The 27,666-nt window shown below is 36.6% G+C and overlaps 1 protein-coding gene across 1 annotated transcript; it reads left to right on the top strand.

Moving 5' to 3' along the window:
• The first annotated feature begins 103 nt into the window (after positions 1–103).
• Positions 104–27,430, top strand: LOC133311755 (tripeptidyl-peptidase 2-like). The gene is made up of 35 exons (XM_061512846.1): positions 104–537; positions 2,002–2,080; positions 2,163–2,236; positions 3,551–3,660; positions 3,766–3,846; positions 4,460–4,546; positions 5,825–5,967; positions 7,246–7,396; positions 7,480–7,602; positions 7,774–7,857; positions 7,957–8,144; positions 8,267–8,441; positions 8,538–8,659; positions 8,755–8,834; positions 9,095–9,153; positions 9,653–9,807; positions 14,895–15,073; positions 15,317–15,429; positions 15,500–15,670; positions 16,847–16,975; positions 17,082–17,182; positions 17,265–17,382; positions 17,491–17,570; positions 17,962–18,034; positions 19,221–19,306; positions 19,393–19,444; positions 19,529–19,663; positions 19,840–19,911; positions 20,217–20,309; positions 20,740–20,835; positions 21,837–21,935; positions 24,623–24,715; positions 25,136–25,379; positions 26,242–26,874; positions 26,958–27,430. The coding sequence occupies exons 1-35, from the start codon at positions 165–167 to the stop codon at positions 27,428–27,430; spliced, it is 5,124 nt and encodes a 1,707-aa protein (XP_061368830.1). The 5' UTR covers positions 104–164.
• Positions 27,431–27,666: the final 236 nt, after the last annotated feature.

Here is a 27,666-nt window from a genome sequence, read left to right as displayed (position 1 = left end):
AACTAACAACATTATAATATTATATTTCCCACCAAAACATTAAACCACACCTTTCATATCACATCCACCTATCCTCCAACACCACACCACACCACACCACACCTCAGCGCCACCACCACTGCCACCACCCTTTCACCCGAAATTACCAAAACACCATCCACGTTATGCATAACCAAAACATTTTCTTATTCACATTTCCTACATTACCCACTCTCTCTCTCATCATCCTTCATCCTATTCCTACAGAGGCAAAGCTCATCAACAAGAAGAACAGCACGAGAACGAGACACGCTTCCATCAGAAGAATCAATTGGGTTGTTCCCAAGGCAATAATGCGTTGCTCTTCCTTCAGTTCTCACAGTGGCGTTGATAACGATGACAGCAACAACAACAACAATAGTGCTTCTTTCCGCAACTTCAAGCTGAACGAGTCCACCTTCTTGGCTTCCCTCATGCCCAAAACAGAGATTGGCGTCGACCGTTTCCTCCATTCTCATCCAAACTACGATGGCCGCGGTGTTCTCATTGCTATCTTCGGTACCCATTTCATAAAGCTCTTCCCTTTTTGTTGTTGTTGAACATGGGTTGTTTTTGTTGTTCCAATTTGAGTACTGGGTAACTGGGGATCGTTGAGGAAGGGTAAATGGTTAATGAAGATTTGGTGGTGTGAGTGTGACCCTGTATTTTGAGGTTGAGGGAGACTTGAAAAGTTTGTGTCTTTAGCTGCATGGATATACTTGTTGGGGGTTGCAATCGGTTGCTTTAATTATTAAATTATAGCAGTTTTCTTTGCTTATTGATCAAAATTGTTGACTTTGTTGGAGTCTGAATCTAAATGATGATTTTCATTTGGTTTGGATGGGTTACGTTTCATGATATCATTTGTGTTGGATTCCCAGAAGGTGGTTGTGGTGAAGGTAGATTAAAATATAAGCAAAAACATGCACGAAAACTCTCAAGGACGAACTTGTATTTGTTGAATGTCATAGTATGTAAGTGTGAAATAGTGGTCGAGTTAATAATCTCAATCAGTCAAAGAGTTTAGTTACATTATTTGAAACTTTGTTTCTCCATGAGTTTTCATTTTAATTCACTTAATTGCGTAATTATTTTAATCAAGTTAAATCAATAAACTTATAAGGACTAAAAACACTATCTAACAAATTCTAAATAGTGCGTCCAAGGTTGACAGACTTTGGAGTCTATATCAGTTTTCTTTTGAAAATTATTGAAAATATTGCTTGTGTCTTTAGTTAGTTTTTTCTGTAAGCTATTTATTAGCCTCGAAAAGAGAAAAAAAAATAACACTCTTGCTGTTGTTTTAATGTAATGTAGGAAGTTTTTCTGATCTCTCTCTCTCTCTCTCTCTCTCTCTTTTTAAAGTTATTATGTTTTGAAGAAAAAACTTGTTGGAATGCATGTTAAAAAGTAATACAGTATCTCCATTTCAAGCACATGGTTGGCTATTGATGCAAACACACGGGATGAATACAAGAATCAAAATGAATTTGAAAAGATATAACCTGTTGATCGGATGCGTGATTGACAATTAGTTGGTCAGTGTAATGAATTATTTTGTGCTATAGCAAGTTTTTCTTTTCTGAACAATATTAGTGGTTAGCTTTTGGTGTTATTTCAATATCTGAATGACTGGATTTCGTAGCCCTGTGTAAACTATTCTTTTTTTGTGTTAGGGGGGCGGGGAGGAGATTCTTGTTCATTGTTCTCTGTAGAGTTCTTCAGTAAAACCAACCTTGATTTCATTTTATTAATAGATAGTTGCAATTTTCACCACTTAGTTCTGTCTCTAGCTTGGTGCCCATCTAATTTGCTTCGTTCAAAAAGTTTCATAACCTTAATATCTATTGTGATATGTACCAAAAAAATAATAATATCTATTGTGCATGTATTTTGATATGTGTTAGTGTTATGCTGTAATTGGTGCTGCCATGCTGGTTCTTATGGCAAATGTGTTTAATCATATGATCTGCATGTTTTCAGATTCTGGTGTAGACCCGGCAGCTGCAGGATTACAGATTACCTCAGATGGGAAACCAAAAATTCTTGATATCCTTGATTGGTAAATAGAAGCTACTTGATGTTTGACTTTTATTTGATATGTGTTATAGTAAATATGTGATACCTTTTTTTTTTGTCTTCAGCACTGGAAGTGGAGATATTGATACCTCAAAGGTGGTGAAGGCTGACGCTGATGGTTGTATTTCTGGGGCATCAGGTTAGAGCTAGGGAATAAATAGTGGTCAGACATTCTTCAATATATCTTAGTATGTGCAAATTGCTAATAACTTCATAGATATTGGAACAACTTCATATCTCTACAGGCGCTATTTGTGATAACTACAAGCTGCTGATTATCAATCTTAAATTCATACTCGAATCAATCAGTGAAGTGACAACCGTGGGCTTTTCACACTTCTCATTTTTGAATGTGAAAAGGATAGCTAAAATAAACATAAAGCAGTTTACATTGAGTAGGACAATCTGTAGTCAAATTAGTACAAATGATTATACGTGTAGTGAATACTTGATTTCTAGTACCTGAATGAAGTAACAAATAATGAGTTTAAGCTTTTCTACTTAAACTATTCTGATGTGTGCCTGATGGGAGAAAGTTTATGAGGGTATGTGAAAGGAAGCGTTACAGGGGATCTAGGCCACATAGTAATCATGAGGTGGCATAACTAACTAAGAGGAAGGAGAATGTGGGGTCTGGAGGTTGGTTGTTACATGGTATATGGCGTGGGAACGAGTTCTGTGAGAGGCATCTAAAATTTGTTTAGGATTTGGAACTGGGATTGGGAAAGTCCAGGCATCTCTGAAGTTTTGGGTTATCTTTTGTTTTTTTTATACTTTTATTTCATTGAACTCTGTAACTCCATGGCTGGATATTGCTATACCAGTACTCTGTATTCATCATTTTACAAATATCAGTAAACTTGCTATTTCAATTCCATTTTCAGTGTTTTGTTGTCACTTCTTATTGAATTACCCCTAAACCTAACAGTGCACTATAACCCTTATTTATTCTTCACGTTATTTAATATTGTTGAGAATGAATATTTCTTTCTTTTTCCTTCTACCTTTCCTCTCTCAGTATTTTTGCGTGTGATCCCTAGTATTGCAAATATCTATAGCTTCCCAGTCATTCTTGTTTCGTGTTACTTTTCTTTCTTTGAAGATAATTACCGATTCTGGACAAATGATTAGAATCAATCAGAGTTATTATGATTTATTCTGATTTAGGAATTATTGTAGCAGATAGTTTTTAGGATTCATTTCTTTCCTTGTTTAGCTAGGCTGTTTATTTTCTGTAACTGGACAGATCCTATTGTGATTTTTAGGTACCAGATGTGGGTCCTAAAATTATGGGTAAAGATACCAAACACTTGTTTATATTTTAACTTCCTATTACAATGGAAATTAGAGAATTCCATCATCCGATCCTTTATTCTTCCTTATTCCTAGTCAAGGAATGTAAACTGCATTAAGCTCTTGTTTGTGCTTAAATGTTCATACTAAATTTGTGCAGGGGCATCTTTGGTTATCAATACCTCGTGGAAAAATCCTTCTGATGAATGGCATGTGGGTTATAAATTGGTTTATGAGCTTTTTACAGAAAAATTGACTTCTCGTTGGAAGGTATCATTATAGTTTATTGAAATATTATAGTTGCTCTTTAGACTTCGTACCTATGGCTAATAGATCTAATTTCCCCTTTTCTCCTCCTAAAATTTTTATGGGCAGAAAGAAAAAAAGAAAAAGTGGGACCTGAAAAACCAGGAGGAAATTGCTAAGGCTGTAAAACAACTTGATGAATTTGATCAGGTTAATTGGAAAATTTGCTTGATTTTTATATATTCCATTACTTCAATTCACGATCTACTTTGTTTAGTAGGCACTGGACATCACATTTTACAGAGGCAAGATGCTGCATGTGTTGTGTTAAAATTTGTTGTTTAACAAATGTTTCTTATTTTCTTAGTATTTGCTCTTGTCTCTCCTCTTTATTTGCATGCATAACTTAAATACTATTTTTGGAAAAAGAAAGGGAATTCCCACTTTTGGTGACAGTTGTACCTTTTTTGTCATATTTCAACATGCTACGATTGCTCTAGTTTTCATCTGCAAATACTCAACAGACAAATTGCCTCATAGCATTAAGAGCAAAAGAGAAGGAAAAAGGGAAAGAAAATATGAAATGGATCCTATAAATACAAATTAGCATTGTGAGATGCGTGATTATTTCCTTTAGGCTACTCATGTACAAAGATGAAATCTTTTATTTGATTTTTTTTTATTTTAGTTACCAGATGAAGTTGCAGATTATGTTTCTTCTAATTTTGTAAATAGCTATAATGCTTCTCTAGATATAATGTGCTTGATTGCATTCCATTATATCTTTTATTCCAAATAACTCAAAATGTTATGCATTTTCTAGCAACACATCAAGGTGGAGGATGCTAAACTTAAAAAAGCTCGTGAAGATCTCCAGAATAGGATTGATCTTCTAAGAAAGCAATCTGAGGTGGGTGCTGAACATGTTACATACTTTTGTTGTCCTGTGTATTGCTTCATTTTCCTCTCCTTGAAACAGGAAACAAGTAATTTATTCCAGTTTTCATTTAGTTGTATGACATTCAGAATTTCTTTATTGCCCAACACCTTTCTGATGTTTGAAATATAATATTGTTGGTAAAATGGTAGAATCGTGGTGTTGAATGATGTGTTACGGGGCCCTTAACCTTTTTATGGGATACAGTTGTTTTCTTGCCTTAGCTGTGGGTGTTGGCCTATGGTTTTCTTCATGGGAGCTTCTATAATGGGTATGAAGGGGAATTGGGGAGCTGCAGAGAAGTTTAAATGAAATTGTGTGTTATGCACTATACACTGATCTCTTTTTACAGTGTGATTACAACCAAGTCAATAGAGTAATAAGGGGACTAATTAGGAGCAAATTAGAAGCTAACTTACAGCCTAATTGCTAACTTAATTGCAGTAATCCACATAATTGCATTTAACCAAGGCATGTTGTTAACACATGTGCTAAATCTAGCAGGGCTAATATTCTCTGTTTTGTTTCTTTGTTTTGGTGTTTTTAGGGTTGTTTTGCAGATTATCTTGTGCTTCTGCTATGTACTTTTCTGTCACGTTTAATATATTCATTACTTTTCAAAATTGGTGATTGAAGAAAATCCAAGGGGTAGTGTGGTAGTGCTTTCAGAGGCTATGGTGGCATGTATTGGGTGTGACAATGCTAGTAGCCATGATGTTGCTGAGTGAGTTGGGATGATAATGTTGGGGTTGTTATGGTGAACTACTGCTATGGCCAAAAAGAAAGGGCTAATACTTCAAATATGGCAAGGATAGAAATTGTCAAGGTGTTTGTGGTAGTGTTAAGGCTGATGCCTCTGATATTTGTAGTGGACTTGGTGGTTGTGTGCAACACTAGTGATTATGCAACTCCTGTTATTACTTGAAGTACTGGTGGCCTTGGCACTGGTGACCAGGGGCAAAGCCTAGCAATAAATATTTGAAGAGGTTACAAATCATCAAGGTTCTTCAAGTTAAAATAGAGGTTTTGATGAAGCTAAACATGTATTTCTCACAAATAAAATCATTAAAAAAATAACTCTTGGATTTTGAAAATTTATGGTGGTCCGTGGTACACACCTACTCACACATACACACACTAAAAGAAGACAATTATACTTGTGTTGTGCTTGTTTACTTGCTCCCTGATCCCGCTCAGTATTTAGTCAATTGAATTTTCTTACTCAAAAGGCAATGCTGTTCTATGTTTTAGAAGTTCGATGATAAAGGGCCTGCCATAGATGCTGTTGTCTGGTATGATGGAGAGGTCTGGAGGGCTGCTCTTGACACACAGAGTCTTCAGGACGATCCAGATTGTGGGAAGCTTGCTAACTTTGTGCCTTTAACTAATTTTAGGTACATTTGGTTGCCGTTGTTATTAATTTATTCTAAATTTTAATCCCAGTTGATTGCTTTCGTGAAGCAAAGTCTTGTGAAATTGGCAGATACTCATTTTTGGACAATGGATTTCCTACTTCTGAGTCCCTGTGTGCTATTCACATCACAAATTAATCAACCTTCGATGTATTTGTCATGGCATATCCCTCTCTACATGTCTTTTTACCCTTTTACTCTGCATTGAATCAAAAACCATGTTGTCATATTGAATTATTTATGAATTTTTATTGTGTTATTCATACTTCAAAAAAATGCTTGGCGGGATTGTAAAGGATGTATATGCATAAGTCATAACGATGTAAAGCACATTTTAAAAGAACTAAAGGAAAATTTTAAGTGATTGTTGATTCTATCTTTGATTTAAAATTTTCGAAAGGATGAGTAGGACTTGCATGAGATGTATGGTGCATGGAGTTCTTGTGTTATTTTCAAATCGTTTATTTCTTTTGAAAATTTGAAATTTTATGTGATGTACATCCTGCATAATATTGAACAGCTTTGGTGACATTCTGGAAACAGCAGCTCTCAGTTTATCTTGTTTCTCTATATGGATTTTAAGATTTCTTACTGATTTATGTATCACTTAACAAAAAATTCAACATTAACAACCAAGCTTATCCCACTAGATGGGAAAGGCTACATGGATCAATGTGCCATTGGGCTCTACCAAAAACCAAAATTTTGGTAAAATCATTTCTAGCAAGGTCTACTTTAATAATTTCTCTTAATGCTTTATGAGGTCTTCGTTTGGGATAAAAGTGTTGTTGATGTTGATGATGTTGCTTTATGAGGTTTTCCTCTACCTCATTTAATTGAACTCTATCTTTTATTTGTTCCAACTTCTGAGTTTCCTCATTGGAGACTATTGTTCTTCTTCTCACATGACCAAACCGCCTTAGTCAAGTTTCCTCCATATTCTCTTCATATTTCTCTAGGATACGTTTGTTCCCAATCTTATCTTTTCTTGATTGTATGTTCACCCATCCACCAGGCATTCTCATCGCTCCATCACAAATAATGCCAGGAAAAAAAAAACAAATAAAGAAAATTATTATTTTCCAGAAAAGTAGCAACCTGATAATTAAGCAGGAAGAGTTCAGTGGTTCCCCCATCTTTATTGTAGTTGAGAGATGTTTATGTGGTTTAGCTACTAAAGCAATTATCATTTTAATTCTAATCAGTGTGATAGGCATTAAAATTTTGAATGTTACAGCCTATTTTTGTGATCCGGTTCAGGACTGAGAGGAAGTATGGTGTCTTCAGCAAATTAGATGCTTGTACATTTGTTGTGAATGTCTATAATGATGGGAACATCTTAAGTATTGTAACAGACAGCTCCCCTCATGGCACCCATGTCGCTGGTATAGCCACTGCATTCCATCCAGAGGTACAGACATAATTTTGTCCATATAGTGCAATTCCTATGAAGAACATTATACATTATAATATATGGTATGGTACTGTTGTTAGGAACCCTTGTTGAATGGAGTTGCGCCTGGAGCACAATTAATATCTTGTAAAATTGGGGACTCTCGCTTAGGTTCAATGGAAACTGGAACTGGTTTGACTCGGGCACTGATAGCGGCTGTGGAGGTGCTTCAAATTTTTTTTCCTCATTGCATAATTATCCTGCATATTTCAACAGCTGAAATAGATTTGTCTTTGATATTTGTGTGTTTGACATAATTAATTTTGTTTTAGGATTTTCTGATGTTTGACATAAGTAACACATTGTAGTATGGCCTTGTCACATTTCTTTTGCAGCATAAATGCGATCTTATCAACATGAGTTATGGTGAGCCAACATTGCTGCCAGACTATGGACGCTTTGTTGACCTTGTGAATGAAGTATCCTCTGAGACTTCCATTTTTACTGGGCCAGTTATATCTTTCCTTTGCTATGTTCCATTCTCTAAGCTATGGATGTTTTGGATGATTTATTTCTAGGCAGTAAACAAGAACCGTCTGGTATTTGTGAGCAGTGCTGGTAATAGTGGACCAGCATTGAGCACTGTTGGTGCACCTGGTGGTACCTCTTCAAGTATCATAGGTGTTGGCGCTTATGTTTCTCCTGCTATGGCTGCTGGTGCTCACTGTGTTGTTGAACCTCTATCTGAGGGGCTTGAATACACTTGGTATATTTGCTTCTCTGTGGAAACTTTCTAATTGGATGACTTCCTTTACCAATTTTATCTTTCACTTTGTTCTTCTGGGTTTGCATCATTATCATTGCATGATTGATGGAAATAATTTGCAGGTCTAGCCGAGGACCAACAACCGATGGAGATCTTGGTGTTTGTGTAAGTGCTCCTGGTGGCGCTGTTGCTCCTGTCCCTACATGGACTCTTCAACGGCGTATGCTCATGAATGGGACATCAATGGCATCACCGTCAGCCTGTGGGGGAATTGCATTGCTCATAAGTGGAATGGAGGTTCTAGGATATGATTTTTATTTAGATTGTATGATTTTGTTGGTGTTAATTTGTACACATATCCATAATTTTCCAATGTGTATGATCTGCATGCAGGCTCAGGAAATTCCTGTGAGTCCATATAGTCTGAGGAAAGCCCTTGAGAATACATCTATTCCCATAAGTGATTCACCGGAGGATAAATTGTCCATTGGGCAAGGGCTTATGCAAGTTGACAAGTTCGATATTTCCCCGTCTTTATTTTCTTGGAAATTGTAGTAAATGGTAATTTTATAAGATTTGGCATTGACTTAAATCAAATACTCAATGACAGGTGTTATGAATATATACAGCAGTCTCAAAATATTCCATGTGTTTGGTATCAAATAAACATCAAGCAATCTGGAAAAACAAGTGAGTTCACATTCTCTCCTGGACATTTCGCCTTCCCCTTTTGAGAAACAAGATGAAGGAAATAGATATATTTTGGCTTCCCCTTATGCGTTTATTCATGCCTGTACAATTGGTGCGGCATGTCATTTGCAATAGAAATTGAATTATACGGGGATAAAAAAGGTTGCTGACATATAAATTGTAATAAAATCTTATATTGAAGTAAGAGCATGTATTGAAATTGGCAAAATTATATCCCTTTACATGAATGCTGATTGCAGATCCTTCATCACGGGGCATCTACCTGAGGGAGGCTAGTGCTTGCCAACAGTCTACTGAGGTGAGATCATTCTTAAATGTGGTGTGCATTAATGATCAGAGAATATTTTTGGGTCAGATCCATGTAAACTATAATTTTAAAATGGATCAAAGTTCGAATTATGGGAAAACAAATAACTGAGGACTGATAGTTGTATCTAATTCTCATACTTGGATAGAATCATAGAATAATGAGAATTTGTTGAATTGACAAAAACCATTAGTTTACCTTGCTAGCTTTCTTCGGTGACAATAAAAAGACAAAAGTAGTGTTTGCTGAAATTTTGTTTTTAGAAAAATTGTTGAGGAGGTATATAATGAAACTCGTAGCTCTATTGCAATTGTTCTTATGCTGGTAACAGGTGCTCATAGTCATAGTTGCTTTGAGTTTTCTATTTACATATATTTTATCAAATGTATGCATATTCTAATCTTTATATCTGTTAACAGTAAATTTTAGTGTAATTCTTTTGTGCTGTCAATTGGTAATTTTCTTTATAATTTGTAGTACTTATTGACAGTGGACGGTGCAAGTTAATCCAAAATTTCATGAAGATGCTGACAAGTTTGAAGAATTGGTTGTGTTTGAGGAGTGTATTGAGTTACATGCTTCAGATAAGACAATTGTGAAAGCACCCGAGTATCTACTGCTCACTCATAATGGTCGTACCTTCAAGTTAGTCAGCTTTCCTTCATTGTTATCCTTTCATTTTTAGTGTAAATGGCCATTTATTTTCAATTTAAGTATTGATGTTAGAGATATATAAATTCATTGATGTAGCCTCGTCCACCAGCTTAAGCTTTTGGGTTGAATTGATTTTTTACATGGTATCAGAGCCTCGGTGTCATGGGTTTGTCCTCACTGCCCCCCATTTAATTAATAATTAATTAAGTCTTGTAGAATTTCTTAGCACAGGTAGGCAAGGCCTGATGCATCATTCACCTTTAAAGTTCAATAGGCTCTCATATGAGAGTGCGTGTTAGAGATATATAAAATCATTAATGTAGTCTCACCCAACAGTTTAAGCTTTTTGGTTGAATTAGTTCTTTACAATTGCTTATGAGCTCATCCCTTTGTGGGGAATATTTGTGAAGCATTCTTTGTTTCATGTTATCTTAATTTTGGTTTTGAACTATTATTAGGTAACATGAACTTTCCGTTTCCAGTAATCAAAATTAGGCATAGTTGTTTTGTGAAAAAAAAAAAAAAACAGAAACAATCTTCATGGCACTTTCAAGGTCATATACATCATCCAGACTTTTCATTATCCTTGGAATTACTTGATAAAGGGTATTCTAATATATTATAGAATTGTAAATCATATGTACAAAAGGGTTCTCTATTTATAGAGAATCCAAGACCTAGAATACTTGACCTAATGGGCTAAGCCCAATACAACAAATAACAAATAAATAAATAATAATAATATTTACAACACTCCCCCTCAAGCTGAGGAATAGATATTTATCATTCCCAGCTTGCTAGTAAGTTCTTGAAATCTGTCTGGAGGAAGCCCCTTTGTCAATAGATCAGCTAATTGACGCCCAGTGGGAATGTATGGAGTGGTAATCAACCCGCTATCAAGTTTCTCTTTGATGAAATGGCGGTCGACCTCAATATGTTTAGTCCGATCATGTTGAACTGAATTATGAGCTATACAAATAGCGGACTTATTATCACATAGCAGTTTCATAGGTCCCTCATATTTTATTTTGAGATCATCAAGTACAATTTTCAGCCACAGTAACTCGCAAATGCCTTGAGCCATAGCTCGAAATTCAGCTTCTGCACTTGATCTGGCAACCACATATTGTTTCTTACTTCTCCATGTCACAAAGTTACCGCAAAGAAACATGCAATAACCAGTGGTAGAACGACGGTCAGTCACGGATCCAGCATAATCAACATCTGTGTAGACTTCTAAAGATAGATTGCCATCATGTCGGAATAACAATCCTTTACCAGGAGTACCTTTAAGATACTGAAGAATTCTCTCTACTGCCTGCATGTGTTTTTCCTTTGGATCGTGCATAAACTGACTGACAACACTAACAGCATAAGCTAGGTCTGGTCTAGTATGGGCCAAATATATCAATTTCCCAACCAGCCGTTGATATTGTCCTTTATCAACTGGAGGACTCTCTTCTGCATAGCCCATCTTGTGATTCTGCTCAATAGGAGTATTAGAGGGTTTACACCCGAGCTTTCCTGCTTCTTTGAGAAGATCAAGAACATATTTCCTCTGGCTGATAAAAATTTCTTTGCTTGAATGAGCTACTTCTATCCCTAGAAAATATCTCAGATTCCCAAGGTCTTTGACTTCAAACTCAGAGGCAAGCCGTGTTTGCAGAATTTTTCTCTCCACAAAATCATCACCTGTGATAATAATATCATCAACATATACAAGGAGCACAGTAAGCTTCCCATTTTGAGAGTGCTTGAAGAAAAGAGTGTGATCTCCTTGACTCTGTCTGTATCCTAAGGTCATCATAACCTTAGTAAACCTTTCAAACCAAGCACGAGGTGACTGCTTCAATCCATACAAGGCCTTTTTTAATCTACAAACTTTATTTTCCCCCTTCACAGAATCAAAACCAGGCGGGATTTCCATGTAGACTTCTTCTTGTAACTCACCATTGACGAAAGCATTTTTCACATCAAATTGATTTATATCCCAATTGTAATGGGCAGCAAGGGATAACAAGATTCTCACCGTATTCATCTTTGCAACTGGAGCAAAGGTTTCTTCATAATCAATGCCATAGGTTTGAGTGTAACCTTTGGCGACTAATCGAGCCTTGTATCTCTCAAGAGTGCCATCAGAATTATATTTCAGGGCATAAACCTATCTGCATCCTACTGCTTTCTTTCTGTTGGGTCTATCAATAACCTCCCATGTTTTATTTTTCTCCAACGCATTCATCTCCTCTTGCATGGCTTGAGCCCAATTCCCATCTTTCAAGGCTTCATGTACTGATTTTGGGATAGAAGTAGAATCTAGTGCTGAAACAAAGCTTTTGTGCTGCACAGAAAGATTAGTAGAGGAAACAAAGTGGGAGATAGGGTATTGAGTACAAGAGGGTCAGGAGGAACAAGATTTCTTGGAACAAGTTCTTTTTCCTTTTCTTAGGGCAATAGGTAAGTCATCAGAAGCAGAAGCAATGGGTAAGTCATTAGAGATATCAGAAGAAATAGACAAATCATGAGAGGCAATAATATTAGAATCAGAAACAGGAGATTCAGAAGAAACAGGAGACTCAGAAGAAACATGAGATTTAGGACTTACCAGTGGTTCAGACGATTGAGGTTGCTGGTGAGACAGTATGGGTTGTTTCCTCCTCTGATATACTAATTCAGGTGTCAAAATTTTCCGTATCTCAGGTGTATTTGAAGGTTCTGACACACCAGGAGCAGACACACTAGGAAGAGAGAAGACTGATCCAGACTCAAAGAAGGAAGGGGACGAGTCTTCTGAAGAACTGTTCTCCCCCTGACGATGAAGACCCAGGAAATAAGATTCAGATTCTTGAAAGGTGACATCCATAGAAACAAAAAATTTCCGACTTGGTGGATGATAACACTTGTACCCTTTTTTATAAGGGGTATAACCAAGGAATACACACTTAAGAGCCCTAGGATCCAACTTACTCCGATGTTGTTTATGAACATGGACAAAGGCAACACATCGAAACACTCTTGGTGGAAGGCTCTGCAATATGGGAACAGAAGGAAAGAAGGAAGTCATGGAATGAATAGGACTGATATTGTTAAGGACCCGTGAAGGTAAACGGTTGATCAAAAAAGTTGCAGCTAACACTGCTTCTCCCCAATAAGAACTAGGAACAGATGTCTGGAAAAGTAGTGCTCTAGCAACTTCAAGGAGGTGACGATTTTTTCTTTCAGCAACCCCGTTTTGTTGAGGGGTATCAACACATGTGAGCTCATGAATCATACCTCTGTCTGAAATGAATTGTGACAGGCGTTGGTTGACGTACTCAGTACCATTATCAGATCTTAGTCTTTTAATACCTTTACCAAACTGAGTCTCAACCATGTGATGAAACCGAATAAATATCTCTGGTACTTCAGACTTGTCTTTCATCAAGTATATCCATGTTACCCGAGTATAATCGTCAATAAAAGAAACAAACTACCTTGCACCTGAAACACTGTGCACTTTAATAGTGCTAGAAGGAAATGACACTCGATGGTGTTTTGCAAATTCACAAACCTCACAATGAAAGGTCTCAACCGACTTATTGAGAAACAGAGAAGGGAACATAGACTTCAAAAGACTAAATGGTGGATGCCCCAGACGCTTGTGATGGAGCCAAATCATAGACTCTGCAGTAGAAGGATGACGTGTCATTAATAACTGATTTTTGCTAGCATGGTCTGGAAGGAGATGATACAACCCATCCTGTTCATTAGCAACTCCAATTGTCTTCTTTGTGGTAAGATCCTGAATAACACAATGAGAAGGAAAAAATGTGATAGAACAATTCAAATCAGTTGTAAGTTTTTGAGTGGAGATAAGATTAGTAGAAAGCTGAGGAACATAAAGAACATTTTTAAGAAACAAGGAAGGTTGAATTTGAATGTTACCAGAACCAATAACTGATTTATGGGATCCATCAGCTACGGATATAGTATGACTACCAACAATAGGATGATAAGAACAAAACAACTCAGTACGACAAGCCATATGATCAGTTGCACCAAAATCCAAAATCCATGAGGTTTTAAAATCAGTGCAAGAAGTAAGAAGAGATATAAAACGTGTGCTCTTACCAGATAAGATCAAAGAACCGTCATTCTCGGCCATTCTTCGATAAAAAGTTAACAACCAGCGATAAAATCAACCAAACAGATTATCAAATGAAGTCCGATCAGTGAAACAATCACAGATCCAGACAGAGAACAAGGAGACGAGAAGAATGGCGGTGGTCCGAGGCCAAAATAAGGTGTCACGCGCCTCCACGCGCCGGTGGAGGTGGCTGCGCGTGGGCTTCATGTGCTGGAGCTTGGGCGGCGCGTGAGAGCGCGTGGGCTGTCCTCTCCGGCTGAAATTTTTGCACGGTGGTCGTTCGGCGAGCGCGCACCTGTCTGTGGGTGGTCGCAGTTGAAAAATCACCGGAAGGTGGTCCAGACGCGATGACAGATCTGTTTGGAGGTGTTTGGGCTGTGTAATCGGTGTTCGCGGCTGTTTGGTGGTGTTTGGGCTATGTAATCGGTGTTGAAGGGTGTAATCGAAGAAAAATAACAGTGAACAGTAGTCCTCTTGGTCCAAAAGGTCCCCGGAAAAAATTTTCCGGTGGCGGCTGATGGCAGCAAGAGACAAAGGGATCAGGTTTTTTTTTTTACTCTAAAGGCAAATAGGTGCGGAAGCAGATTCCTCAGATCGAAAGCTCTGATACCAACTTGAAAAAGGGTATTCTAATATATTATAGAATTGTAAATCATATGTACAAAAGGGTTCTCTATTTATAGAGAATACTAGACCTAGAATACTTGACCTAATGGGCTAAGCCCAATACAACAAATAACAAATAAATAAATAATAATAATATTTACAACAGAATTGTCCTAGTATAATCTCTAATCCCCCACTTCCATCATCTTTATACTTCTTAAATGTAGTTCTTCCATCAACAGTTTATGTTTCTTTGCTTCTTTTTATTTCAACTGAGTTGCTTTTCAATGATGCTAATTTGTAGTTTTGTTTTATTAATGACTTAGAACTTGTCTTCTTCTACTTTCAGCATAGTTGTGGATCCTACCAATTTATGTGACGGTCTGCATTATTATGAGGTCTATGGTATTGACTGCAAAGCACCATGGCGTGGTCCTCTTTTCAGAATTCCAATTACCATAACCAAGCCCATGGCTGTAACTAATAGACCTCCACAAGTTTCATTTTCAAAGATGTTATTCAAGCCAGGTGTGCATTAGTCAATCAAGTTAATCTTTATGCTTCTGTCTGCTGTTGGCATACTAAGGTTGGAGTTTGGGATCTACATATTATGCATTCCAGCCAGCCATGATGTTTTCTTTTACCTTATACTGAAATTGTTTTTGGAAATCTCAAGTGTTTTAAATTTTTTATCGCATTGCATTTGCAATTTGGGTCTAGTTTCTGTCCTTTTGTCCTAAAACCAATGCGTATCTTTTTTTGATTCATTAGGCCATATAGAAAGGAAATATATCGAAGTGCCACATGGTGCATCTTGGGTTGAAGCAACCATGAACACATCAAGTTTTGATACAGCTCGAAGATTTTTTGTGGACACAGTACAGGTACACTGTGCAGCTTGACACTATGTTAGAATAAGTATGGACCTTTTTTTGACATGCTTGCTATGCCCAGATATCTCCATTGCAAAGACCTTTGAAAGGGAGGAATGTGATAACTTTTTCTTCCCCTGCTGCCAAAAGCTTCACTTTTAGGGTAGTAGGTGGTCAGACATTGGAACTAGTCATTGCTCAGTTTTGGTCAAGTGGCATTGGTAGTCATGAGACTACCAGTGTGGATCTTGAGGTAACTGAATTCATTTTTGTTTGATGAACTTATTTTACCCTCCTGGATATTGGGTTATTATTTACTCTTTTTTTCGTTAAATAAAATTAAGCTGAGTCTCTATTTTTTGAATTGGCCAAGCCACATGATGATTGCTCCTCTTTCATTCAGTAGGAGATCTTGAGGATGTATCTCAATTTCTTTATTACATTGGCTTCTTTATTTGATCATGGTTGCCAAGAGCTTATTGTGTGTGTGGCACAAAATTTGGAGGGGATTTTTAGCCTTTTTGGTTTATGGATAGAAGAAGATATATATTAGAAGGAATAGAAAAGAGGATATCCTCCATAAACAAGAGAAGATGCAAAAACTAAAACTAAAACTTCCAAAGACATTATTACAAGGGATACGTTTGCATTTATAACAAGATTCTTGAAGGATACGTTTGCTGAGCAACACCAAAGAGATTCCAAGAAATCAGCATTCCTCTGTACCAAGTTAGTAACCTAATGTTTGTAATCCACATCACTACGTTTCTTGAATCTGTAACATAGCATCAAACTGTTTAGGGTTTGATCGGCATCAACAACTGAAATTTAATCTTGATTGGGATGCAACCCTAATGGTACCTTAGATGGTCAGTTATTTATTAAAGACAATAATAGAGCCAAGGGAAAATAATAAAAGCCTAAATTAATTAACAATGACTCACTCAAAGAGGAGTTAGAGCCCAAAACTCGTCTAAAACAAACAGCTGCTGTAATGAGCTCTGTCGTGAACAGAACTGCAGTGATATGAAAAGTACCAATGGCCCATTAATTCAATTTAATTCTCGAAAGGAGCATAATCTCCCATCATTTAAACATAATGATGCTTTTGGTTTGCATATTTCCCCCTTTTTGTTTTGTCTATACAGTTCAAGTTGATTTCCATTAATTAATGGAGGAAAGCATGCCCTTAAAAAGCATACGGATAAACTTTCTTTGCAATTCATATTTGAACAAAATTGTTTGTGTGCATATCAGCATTTAGATGTGGAAGCACACGTATACAACCATATTTCCATTAATTCTTCTGTGACTGCAATTTTTCTCATAAACAACTTCTAGTAGAAGAAGAATTAAGGAAGTGAGAATATTATGTAGTCTGTCATTTTTCATTGAAGATACAATGTTGCTAATTTATATCAAATTCCAGGTAGTGTTTCATGGTGTAAAAGTCAATCACGAGGAAATTGTACTTGATGGGAGTGAAGCGCCTGTCAGGATTGATGCTGAAGCACTACTAGCTTCTGAAAAACTTGCACCTGTAGCAATTCTAAATAAGGTAGTCCTGTAAAATTTTCTTCCTTCTTTTTGTGCTATTCCATTATGCTTGTGATGTGGCACTGTAACGATGTTAACTATTCTCCTAATTTATGTTAAACTTGCAGATAAGGGTCCCGTATCGACCAATAGATGCTAAGATTAGTGCACTTTCAACTGATCGTGACAAACTCCCCTCTGGAAAGCAGATACTAGCACTGACATTAACGTGAGTAGTTATAAATTCCACTATCCGTTTCATATTCTTGTGCAAATTTTAGATGGCCTGTTTTCATTATTCTGATTTTCAGATACAAGATCAAATTGGAAGATGGAGCTGAAGTAAAGCCTCAAATACCATATCTAAATGAACGGATATATGATAGTGAATTTGAGTCTCAATTTTATATGATTTCTGATTCAAATAAGGTATTTTGATATTTAATTTCCTTTTTGCTTTCAAAGATGACGGGTGGGTAGCTTTAGATACTATTTCTGAGGCTAATTTTTTTTCATATTTATACATTCTGATTGTAGCAAGTATATTCAAGTGGAGATGTCTATCCGAACTCTACAAAACTTCCCAAGGGAGAATACAACTTACAGCTATATTTGAGGTACAACTCTTTCTGAGCATATATACTGGATGACCACACATGCTTGTTTGTTCCTTGTGGTGCTTGCCATTTAGTTATTGATAGTTATTCTGCTTTTATATATTTCACAATAAATTGTGAAAATTCACAGTTAGTTACTGAACACTGGAGGTGTTGTTTTAAGGACTTCAAAGCTTGGTTTAGTTGTTAATATCTGCAATAAGAAAGCTGGAGTTTTAATCGCTAGTGGAATATTTCAAGGTTTTAAATGATTGATCCTTTAAAGGTGCGTTAAACGTGGTCCTATCAACATCAACAACACCTTTATCCCAAATAAAATTGGGGTCGGTGGTAGATGATCCAATCTTTATCCCAAGCGTGGTCCTATACTGATGATAATTTATTGTTTCAGGCATGACAATTTGCAGATTTTGGAAAAGATGAAGCAGCTGGTGTTATTCATTGAGCGAAATTTGGAAGAGAAGGTAGTAGATCATACTCTGAAAGATAACATTATGTTATCCCTTGTATCTTTTGCTTTAAGTACGTCTCATTTGTCATTACATGATTGTAATTTTTTTCAGTGGAGTTCATGAACTTAATTGTAGTTCTCTGACTAGTAGGCTTCTCAATGATCAGTGGTTATGCATTGTGAAACTTTTGGAAATATGTGGTTGGCAAATTGTTTTACAATTGGAAATTCTAAATCTTACGGATAGTATTTGTATTTGAAAATTCTAAACACATTATTAATTAAAAAAATATTTTTTTAAATTTCTCTCGTAAAAAATTTAGAATTTAATTCATAGAATATAACCTTATAGTTCCAAAAATCATGGAAGGAAAATCTAAATTTAAAATATTACAGATAATAGGGGAAAATGTGACTTTTTCTCAATCGTTTTGTATGATATATATATTGGATGCTAAAGATTGTAATTCCATAATGCGTAGTCTAGCAAAGAATCAAGTTACTTCCCAATTTGAAGTATTGTTTTAGGTAGAATTAGAATTGAGCATCTTGTTTGATTAGTTGTTCCGCAACATCAACATCTGTTACAGTTCTGGGTTTGGGGTTGAAGACTTCATTTGGCAAGATTCAATGTAAACAAGAGAAAGTAGGAAATGAAAGAAAGAACAATTCTTTATTGAATAGCTGGAAAGAGTACAAGGACATGTTACAAGAGCAAGCTCTTCTCCAGGGACAATCCCCTTCACACTCAGACTTCTCAGTCAATCTACAATACACCCAAGATGCCTTCCTAATGGAGATAAACTCCTTATATACATACACTTACCCCTGTTTCCCGCCAAACTCCCAACAAACTTACAACCTACTAAGAACCTGTCATCTAAGAATAACCATCCTACTATTACTTGAGCATATTCCTTGGGGAATATACTTTCCTGACAGTAGGCTTCTCCCTCCCTAGATTGCTAAACGTATACTTTATCACAAATTTGTTGTGGTTGGTTTGATTAGTTGTTCCTAAATTGAAAATATTTTTTTTCTAGGAAGTCCTAAATTGTAAACCCCTCCCCCCATCAACTTATACTTCTTGAAATACTTGTAGAGGATATAAATTTTAAATACATCATTAAAACTCAGGTCATATATTCCATTCCTTACATATTTATTTAATTATCATTTATATGTTTTTTTTTTTCCAGGACATAATTCGGCTATGCTTTTTCTCTCAACCAGATGGTCCACTGATGGGAAATGGTTCCTTTAAGTCCTCAACGTTAGTTCCAGGGTATGTGACTGGGTTATAGTCCCTACCTACCCCCTTAAGGTTTAAATGTCATATTTTGTTGTGGTCTGAGGTTTGCTTATTGTTAGTATAAAAGAAGGATTCTATCTTGGCCCACCACCAAAAGACAAGCTTCCCAAGGTATATTTTCTCCTTTCTTAAGCTTTTCAAGTATTTGCATTGAACCATAGGTAGTATGGAATAATCTTTGTGGTATTTCCACAGAACTCTCCCCAAGGATCTGTATTGTTGGGATCAATATCATATGGGAGACTATCATTTGCCGGTCAGGGGGAGCATAAAAATCCAGAAAAGCATCCTGTATCATATCGGGTTTCGTATATAGTTCCCCCAAATAAGGTTATTCTCTACGTATACAGTTACCCGCCTTAAGGTCTTCTTGTGTGCTCTATATTGAACCCACATATATGTGCTGGTTTGAACAAGCACCAAGCTGTGTGGATGTATCTGCTATCATAGAATATATGCTATAAATTAAGGTCTAATTACATTTTCCTATTACCTTCTGATGAAAGATTGATGAGGACAAGGGAAAAAGTTCTTCCTTATCTTCCAAGAAGACAGTTTCTGAACGTTTAGAAGAAGAGGTATGTGAGTCATACTTCAGCAGAATATGCACCCTTTTGCAAGATATTTTTGTCCAACTACGGTTTCACATCTGTTTATGTCCATAACAGTTTAAGATGTGTATATATGTAACAAATTATTGTTAAGAGTATCTTGTGTCCTTGGAAAGGGTCATATTTTGTTTTACCTTTTGATCTCTGCATATCTAAAAGCATTCTCCAACAGTTCTTAGTCGTCACAATATAGATAATTAGATACTACATATTTCAGATAGTATATTTTATGTCCTAATGGTAATTTAAGTTGGCCTTGACTTGTCCATCAGGTTCGAGATGCAAAAATAAAAGTGCTTGGAGGCCTAAAACAAGAAAGCGATGAAGAGCGCTTGGAATGGAAGAAGTTGTCTACCTTGCTCAAAGTCAGTATAGAATTTTATCTGAACTTCTAGTTTTGGTGGCTGGCTGAATTTATCTACTGCATATACATAAAAGTAGGTGGATCCCACTTTTTCTCTTCTTCTTATAGGGCTCCACCCACTCTCATGTGTATGCAAGAGATAAAGTTATCTCCTACTTGTTGGAAAATTAAAAAATTAAAATGATAAATACTAATATAACCTTGGAATAAATTAGAATTACAAAAATATCTTTTTCTCAATCCAAAACAACGTTGTTTTAGCCTTACTGGAGATAAGTTATCTCCAATGACTGGAGATATACTAAACCATATATATATATATATATATATATATTTCATTTAATGTCATTCAAAACTGTACAGTGCTGTTTATTCTTTGCGCATTCTAGATAAAATAACATAATACCAAAATTTGTTATATTTCCTTGCAGTCTGAATATCCAAAGTACACTCCGTTGTTAACAAAGATTTTGGAAGGTTTGGTTTCTAGGAGTAATATCAAAGACAAATTTCATCATGATGAAGAGGTACATTTTGTTGAATCAAATTTTTGATATTATTTGCCCTTCTCCCTCTCTTATTTTCCTCCCAAACCATAATATTTTTATTAGTATACTTTTTTGAAAACTAAAATGAAATTTCTTACATTTTATGTATAATCTCTTGGAATACAAGAAGAGTATAAACTAATATCTAATGAATGTTAAATTTTGGGAGCTTGATCTACATGGTGTGAACTTTTGATCTAACTCTGGATTTCATGAAAAGTGTATCCTATGAGAGTTATCCACTGGTGTATCTATGATGTAACTCTTACACTACCATCAATGGATCTTGAAATGCTTACACGCACACACAGAAGGTGGGGCTCTAGTGACTCTAGGATTTTAAGTCTTGTACAGTTACTTGGTCAAATATTTTTTTTTTGCAGAATCCAAAATTTACCAATTGACTCATTAGTCTCTAATCTAATATTTGACATTTATTTTTTGAAAGCATATTATACGTTAGTGGAAAATCTTAACAATCTTATTATCATGCATACAAAATAAATTACCAAAGTAATTCTTAAATTCTATGAAATTTGAGTCTGATCTAATGTCTGTACGATGGATGAAATTTGGTGTTGATAAAAAGTTGTTCAATGTGAATCAATATAAAATGGCTAATCCTCTGGCAATTATGATTACGCTTTGTAACTTGTAAGTAATTGACGCAGCAAATGAGGTGATTGATATTATTGATAGATAAGAGTTAGCAAAATTTCGAAAGTATATGATAAGATAAAATAAAGTGGAAAATTTTAGCAAACCTACCAATAAAATCATGTGAAATTATCATAATGATCGTGCATACAAAATAAAGTACCAATTAATATTTAGATTCCATGAAACATATAAGTCTGATTCTAATGATAAATTTCAATATAATGGTAAGATTGATGAAATTCAGTGTTGATGATAAGTTGTTCAATTTAGTAATCGTATAAAAAAGCTGTCTTTGTGACAATTATGAATACGCTTTGCAGGTAATTGATGCAGCAAATGAGGTGATTGACAGTATTGATAGAGAAGAGTTGGCAAAAAAATTTGCGCTAAAAAATGATCCAGAAGATGAGGAAGCGGAGGTTGTTATCCCTGTTACCAATTGCTTTTAGTTACCCCTGTCTCCCACTTCTGAATTAGTTTCAACTGTTGATGCAAAATTTAAAAAATAAATAAAATTGACATGGCATGTGAATTGTGAATGATATTAGTTCAGAACAGTTTGCAATCTTATAGTTAACTATGTTGGTACTTGACTATTTATAATTATAGAAGGTGGTTCTGTAACAGTTTGGCTGAAAATGGAAACCTCTTTATGCGCTGAGAGTGTATATAATGTTAAATCAATTGTTTTTTTTTTTTGATATAAATGGAGAGCCTAGCCCAGAAAGAACTACAACTGTAACTGATGCATGCTAAAATTCACATGCTCCATCAGCAAATTCAAACTAAAAGAGTTCCAAGCCAAATCTAAACTAACAGGGGAGACTCAAACAACCTTAACTCTTCACCCTTGTAGTTTAACCCTATCTTAGCAAGAGAGTCTGCTAAAACATTACATTCTCTAGGGACATAATCCACACAAAAATGTTTAAATTCCTTGGCTAACTTCCTGATCCTGTCTATTAGAGCTGCGTGACTACAGCCTGCATCCTCATCTTCTAGGCAAGCAATGGCTTCCTTGCTTTCACTACCCACCCAAGCATGGTCCAGATTTAGTTGCGCAGCTAAATTGAGACCCTGCAGAATAGCACAAAGCTCAGCTTCCAAGGGAGATACAGATCCTATACCGTAGGCAAAACCCTTTAGCCAGTTACCACTTGATAAGCAAACAAATCCACCACATGCACCTCTTTTGGTAGCTAAATTAACAGCCCCATCAACATATATTCTAACATCTGGATTCAGCAGCACAGGACCAGGCCTGCAGTTATCATTAGAAACTTTAGGATCAAAATTAAAAGGCTCCTTATTTCTACTTCTCTTCATTTCTTTCAAATAGCCTACGATTCTAAGAACTGGATCCTGCGGTCTAGAAAAAGACTCCTCATGGATAGTTGCATTCCTCCACTGCCATATAAACCAGCAAGTTACCACAAAAATTTCATTCCAAGAATGCCAGAGATGAGATGAAAATGGCTTAGCCAAGTTAACTCTAAACCACTCCAGGTCCTCAACACAAAGAAAGTTGTTAGGAAGTTTACCAGCAAACCAGATCTCCCATATGCTCCTAGCAAACTTACAATCCCTCAGCAAATGCATCAAAGTCTCACTGCCCTGAACACAGCTGGGACATAGCACTTCCCTTCCACTCCAGAGACTAATAATGCTCCTAACTGGCAGCTTATTGAGGCAAGCTAGCCATAAGAAGACAGCTAACCTATAAGGACCTCTCCATTTCCAAACAAAAGACCAAATTTTATCCATCTCCATCTTAGGCTCTAACAGTAAACAATATGCATTCCTTACCACTGATTTTCCTGAAATTAATTTCTTCCAGCAGAGCCAGTCATCAGAGCAATAGGAATTCGGGGCATAAATCTTGCTCAGCCTATTGCAAGTGAAGGAATCCAGAAACCTATTCAAGTAATTCCAATCCCAATCCTTTGAACAACTGTCTACCACATCACTAACCTTAAGGATCATATCAGTAATAGGAGGTTTTACTGATGCTATTTCCAGCATAGTGCTATGCCACCCTCCCCACAAATCAGTCCAAAAAAATACAGACTTACCATTCCCAATGTTCCATTCTAAATTCTGGTCAATCTTGCTTCTGGCTTCTACAATATGCTTCCACAAACCCGAGTCGCCATTCTTAGAGATTAAACTGCGATTAGGATCAAGTTTTCTACCATACTTCCCCAGCAAAACTTGAACCCAAAGACTGTTTTTATCCTCTACAATTTTCCAGGCCAGCTTGTGCATAAAAGCCTCATTTTGAAGCCTAAGGTTGATAATTCCCATACCACCACACTCCTTTGGTTGACACATCTTCTCCCAAGCTACATAATGGGCTTTTCTCTTGGCTTCCACATCACCCCATATAAAGTTCCTTTGCAGTGTTTCAATCTCTTTACAAACATGTGCTGGAATAAAATTGTTCTGCATATGGTAACAAGGAATGGCTGAGATGACACTTCTAGCCAAGGTGATTCTTCCTGCCATAGAAAGGCACTTGGACTTCCAGCCTTGCAGCCTTGATTGAACCCTGGATATGACCTCCGAGTAGTGTCCCCTTCCTATTCTGCCATGCCTAAGCAATGCTCCTAGGTATCTGCCAAGATTTTTGACAGTTTTGAAACCACTTACATCAGCAATAGACTGCACGGTTTCCAGATTAGTATTTCTAGAGAAGTAGATGCAAGACTTTTCAAAACTCACACATTGACCTGACATTTTTGAAAACTTGTCTAGGCAATTGATGATACAGCTGAGTTGGCTTAAGGAAGCTTCTGCAAACAAGATTATATCATCAGCAAACATGACATGAGAAATTTGAGGTCCAGCTCTAATAGGATTCCAAGCTTTACCATCCACTTCATCCATAATCAAGTGAGTCAGCTTCTCCATACAAAGAACAAAAATATAGGGTGATAGAGAGTTCCCTTGTCTAATTCCCCTTTAAATCAATTGTTGTTTGCTAAGTTTATTATGGAAGTTCCTTCCATGTGGAAAAATGAATTTTGGTCTACTACACTACTACTTAAACGATGGATTTTCAGTTTGCTATTTGTTGGCAATTAATGATATTATAATCTCACTGTAGAAAATCAAGAAAAAGATGGAATCAACACGTGATCAGTTAGCAGAGGCACTTTACCAAAAGGGGCTTGCACTGGCAGAAATAGAGTCTTTAAAGGTTAGAGCTTGTGTTCTTTAAATCAATGATTGTACATTACCAACAATTTTAAACTAGTGATGTTTAAATGAGTGTTTGATTTTGTAAAATATAGCTTATTAGTAACTCCAAAATTAGGAAATATCCTTGTATGCTCAGCTGAGGTCAATTTTTTTTCCTTTCTTGAGCTCTAACCATGGATATCATGTTGCATCGTAAATGCTACTCTTCTTTCGAGTTTAGAATTACATTAGATCATGTAAAATAAAACTACAATTTTCATGATTTTGCCTGCTTGTGCTGTGTAGAATTTAGATAAGTTTATTTAGTTGTCACGTTACGGTGTTAGGAAAAGTCAAAGCTTTTCATTATGATAGTGGTAACATATAATTATTATTTATGAAATAAAAGTTGGTAAACTTATCTTGTATATTGTCAAAGGAGGTAGATAAGTACACGGCTTCAGCTGCAACAGAAGGTGCAAAACAAGATGTGGAGAAAACTGACGAGCAATCCAAGGATGTTGGCATTCGTCCAGACTTATTTGAAGAGAACTTTAATGAACTGAAGAAATGGGTTGATGTTAAGTGCACAAAATATGGAATCCTCTTGGTGACAAACGAGAGGCGAAGTCAAAGGCTTGGGACAGCATTGAAGGTATTTTCTTTTGCAAAGTCTTGTATTGGTTGCTGCCATGGATTACTCTTGCTAACACTAGTTGCGTCTCAAACTCAAACATATACTATAGTCATACTTTACTAGTCCTAACTCAGATATTCTTTCAAGTTCCCAATGCCCCTTTCCCACCCCAAACCGGATTATAACTGTTGCTCAATGGGCAAGGGTACGAAATTGAAAAAGTAATATATATAAGTGAGAAAGAGAATCGTTGTCAGGGATTGTGGATGCCAAGTACCAATTCACTATAGTTAATATTATTTAAACTATGATATCGGGATTAAAGGGAGCACTGAAAAACAATTAACAACAGAGTAAATGAGATTGAAAGGGAAATTGTAAAGAACCAATCAATCCAAAAGTTTAAACGGTCAGGTGAATGTGCATTAATGATTTCTATATTATATTTCTCTAACGTACTCCCTCAAATATGTGAGTCTATTTGGTTTAAAGTATGGACAATATATAGGGCCCTCCTAGCTATACTAAGAATGTAGAAAATCAGAATTCAAACATGTTTCCGTTTTTATTTCCTATTAATTAGGAGTGATTATGATTGATTAGGATTGATTGTGATTGATTAGAATTGATTGTGATTAGGATTGATTAGTCATCGCTTAGTCATTCTTAGCGATTCTTTCTTGTATAAATACTCACTCATGTAAATTATTCAATATCAATATACAGAAACTTCTTTTCAATATGGTATCAAGAGCGGGTTCGTTCCTACCCTAATTCAAATCTGAAATAACCATCCAAACACTTCCATCACCGTCAAACACCTCCTAAACACCTCCTTGAATCTGTCCAACACAGAAACCTAGTTTACTGACCTCCGATCAAGAAAGTGAGGTGACCATTCGACTCAGAAGGATCCGACGAGTTGACCGTCGCTGGACCCACCGCCGCACGCGCCGCCACACGCGCGGCCAGTCTCCGGCGCGTGAGCTCCACGCGCCGCCTTCCCGACGTCTTTTTCCACCGCGACTTGCACAGACCTTCTCGTCGGCTTCTCCCATTCCTGATCCAGAGGTCAGATAAAAAATTTACAAAACTTGATTTTTCATCAACAGTTAACCCTTCTCTTTCTATTCATGGCTTCCTCAAAACACTCTTCCGCCTCCTCATCTGTCCCAAATTCTCAGTCCTCTGGAGACACTTAGGTTTGCAGATCACCAATCACCGGTTGAACGGTAAGAATTTTCTGCAATTGTTTCAATCAGTTAAGTTGGTCATCCGGGCAAAGGGTAAGATGGGTTATCTTGACGGAAAAATTAAGAAACCTACTGAGAATTCTCCTGATTATGACGATTGGGAGATTAATAATTCCTTGGTCATGGCTTGGCTGACTAATTCTATGGAACCACAGATTGGCCAAACCTATCTGTTCTTTGATATTGCCAAGGAAATTTGGGATGCTGTTCAACAGAATTACTCCGATCTGGAGAATACCTCTCAAGTTTTTGAACTGAGAAATAAGTTGAGAGACTTTCGTCAAAGGGGTATGACTGGTTACTGAATATTTTACTGCACTAACGAATTTATGGCAGGAATTGGACCTTTATTATGCATCTGATCTTAAGAGATTGGAAGCTAATACCCAATTTAAAAAAACACTTGGAGAAGGAAAGACTGTATGATTTCCTTGCCGGACTCAACCGAGATCTTGATGAGGTTCGTGGTCGAATAGTGGGGCAGCGACCATTAGCTTCACTTGCTGACGCCTTTGCTGAAGTTCGTCGAGAAGCCAGTAGACGGAAAGTTATGCTGGGAGAAAAAGAGTCGCTTGATAAGTTTGATGATATGTCTGCATTAGCTGCCAACCGTACCATTGACCGTTCCTCCGGAGAATCAAAACGGGATGGTCGTCCATGGTGCACCCACTGCAATAAAATTGGTCATACCCGTGAGAAATGTTGGGAAATCCACGGGAAACCTGCAAATTGGAAGCCCAAAGGAAAAAATAAAGGTCGTGCATATCAGGTCTCTACTGATGACAAGGTTGATGAGCCTCATGCATCCTCTGACTCTGATGGTGTCTTTCTTAGCAAGACTTAGTTTGAACAACTTAAGAGACTTTTGACTCAACCTCCTAAGGCCACTAGTCATGTGGTCCAGCAAGGTACAACTTTCCATGTTGATAGTCAAAATCATTGGATCCTTGATTCTGGAGCCTCTGATCATGACAGGTAATCTTGGCTTGTTTTGTTCATACACTCCATATTCTGAACCTTCTCGGGTCAAGATCGCCGATGACAGTTTTTCCCAGATTGCGGGACACGGAACCATTAAAC

This window comes from Gastrolobium bilobum, unplaced genomic scaffold (assembly GCF_033153095.1).
Source record: "Gastrolobium bilobum isolate Gb01-03AN ecotype WA unplaced genomic scaffold, APGP_CSIRO_Gbil_v1 utg8280, whole genome shotgun sequence".
In the NCBI taxonomy this organism is placed as follows: Eukaryota; Viridiplantae; Streptophyta; class Magnoliopsida; order Fabales; family Fabaceae; genus Gastrolobium; species Gastrolobium bilobum.
This window is presented reverse-complemented; position numbering and strand designations above follow the sequence as displayed.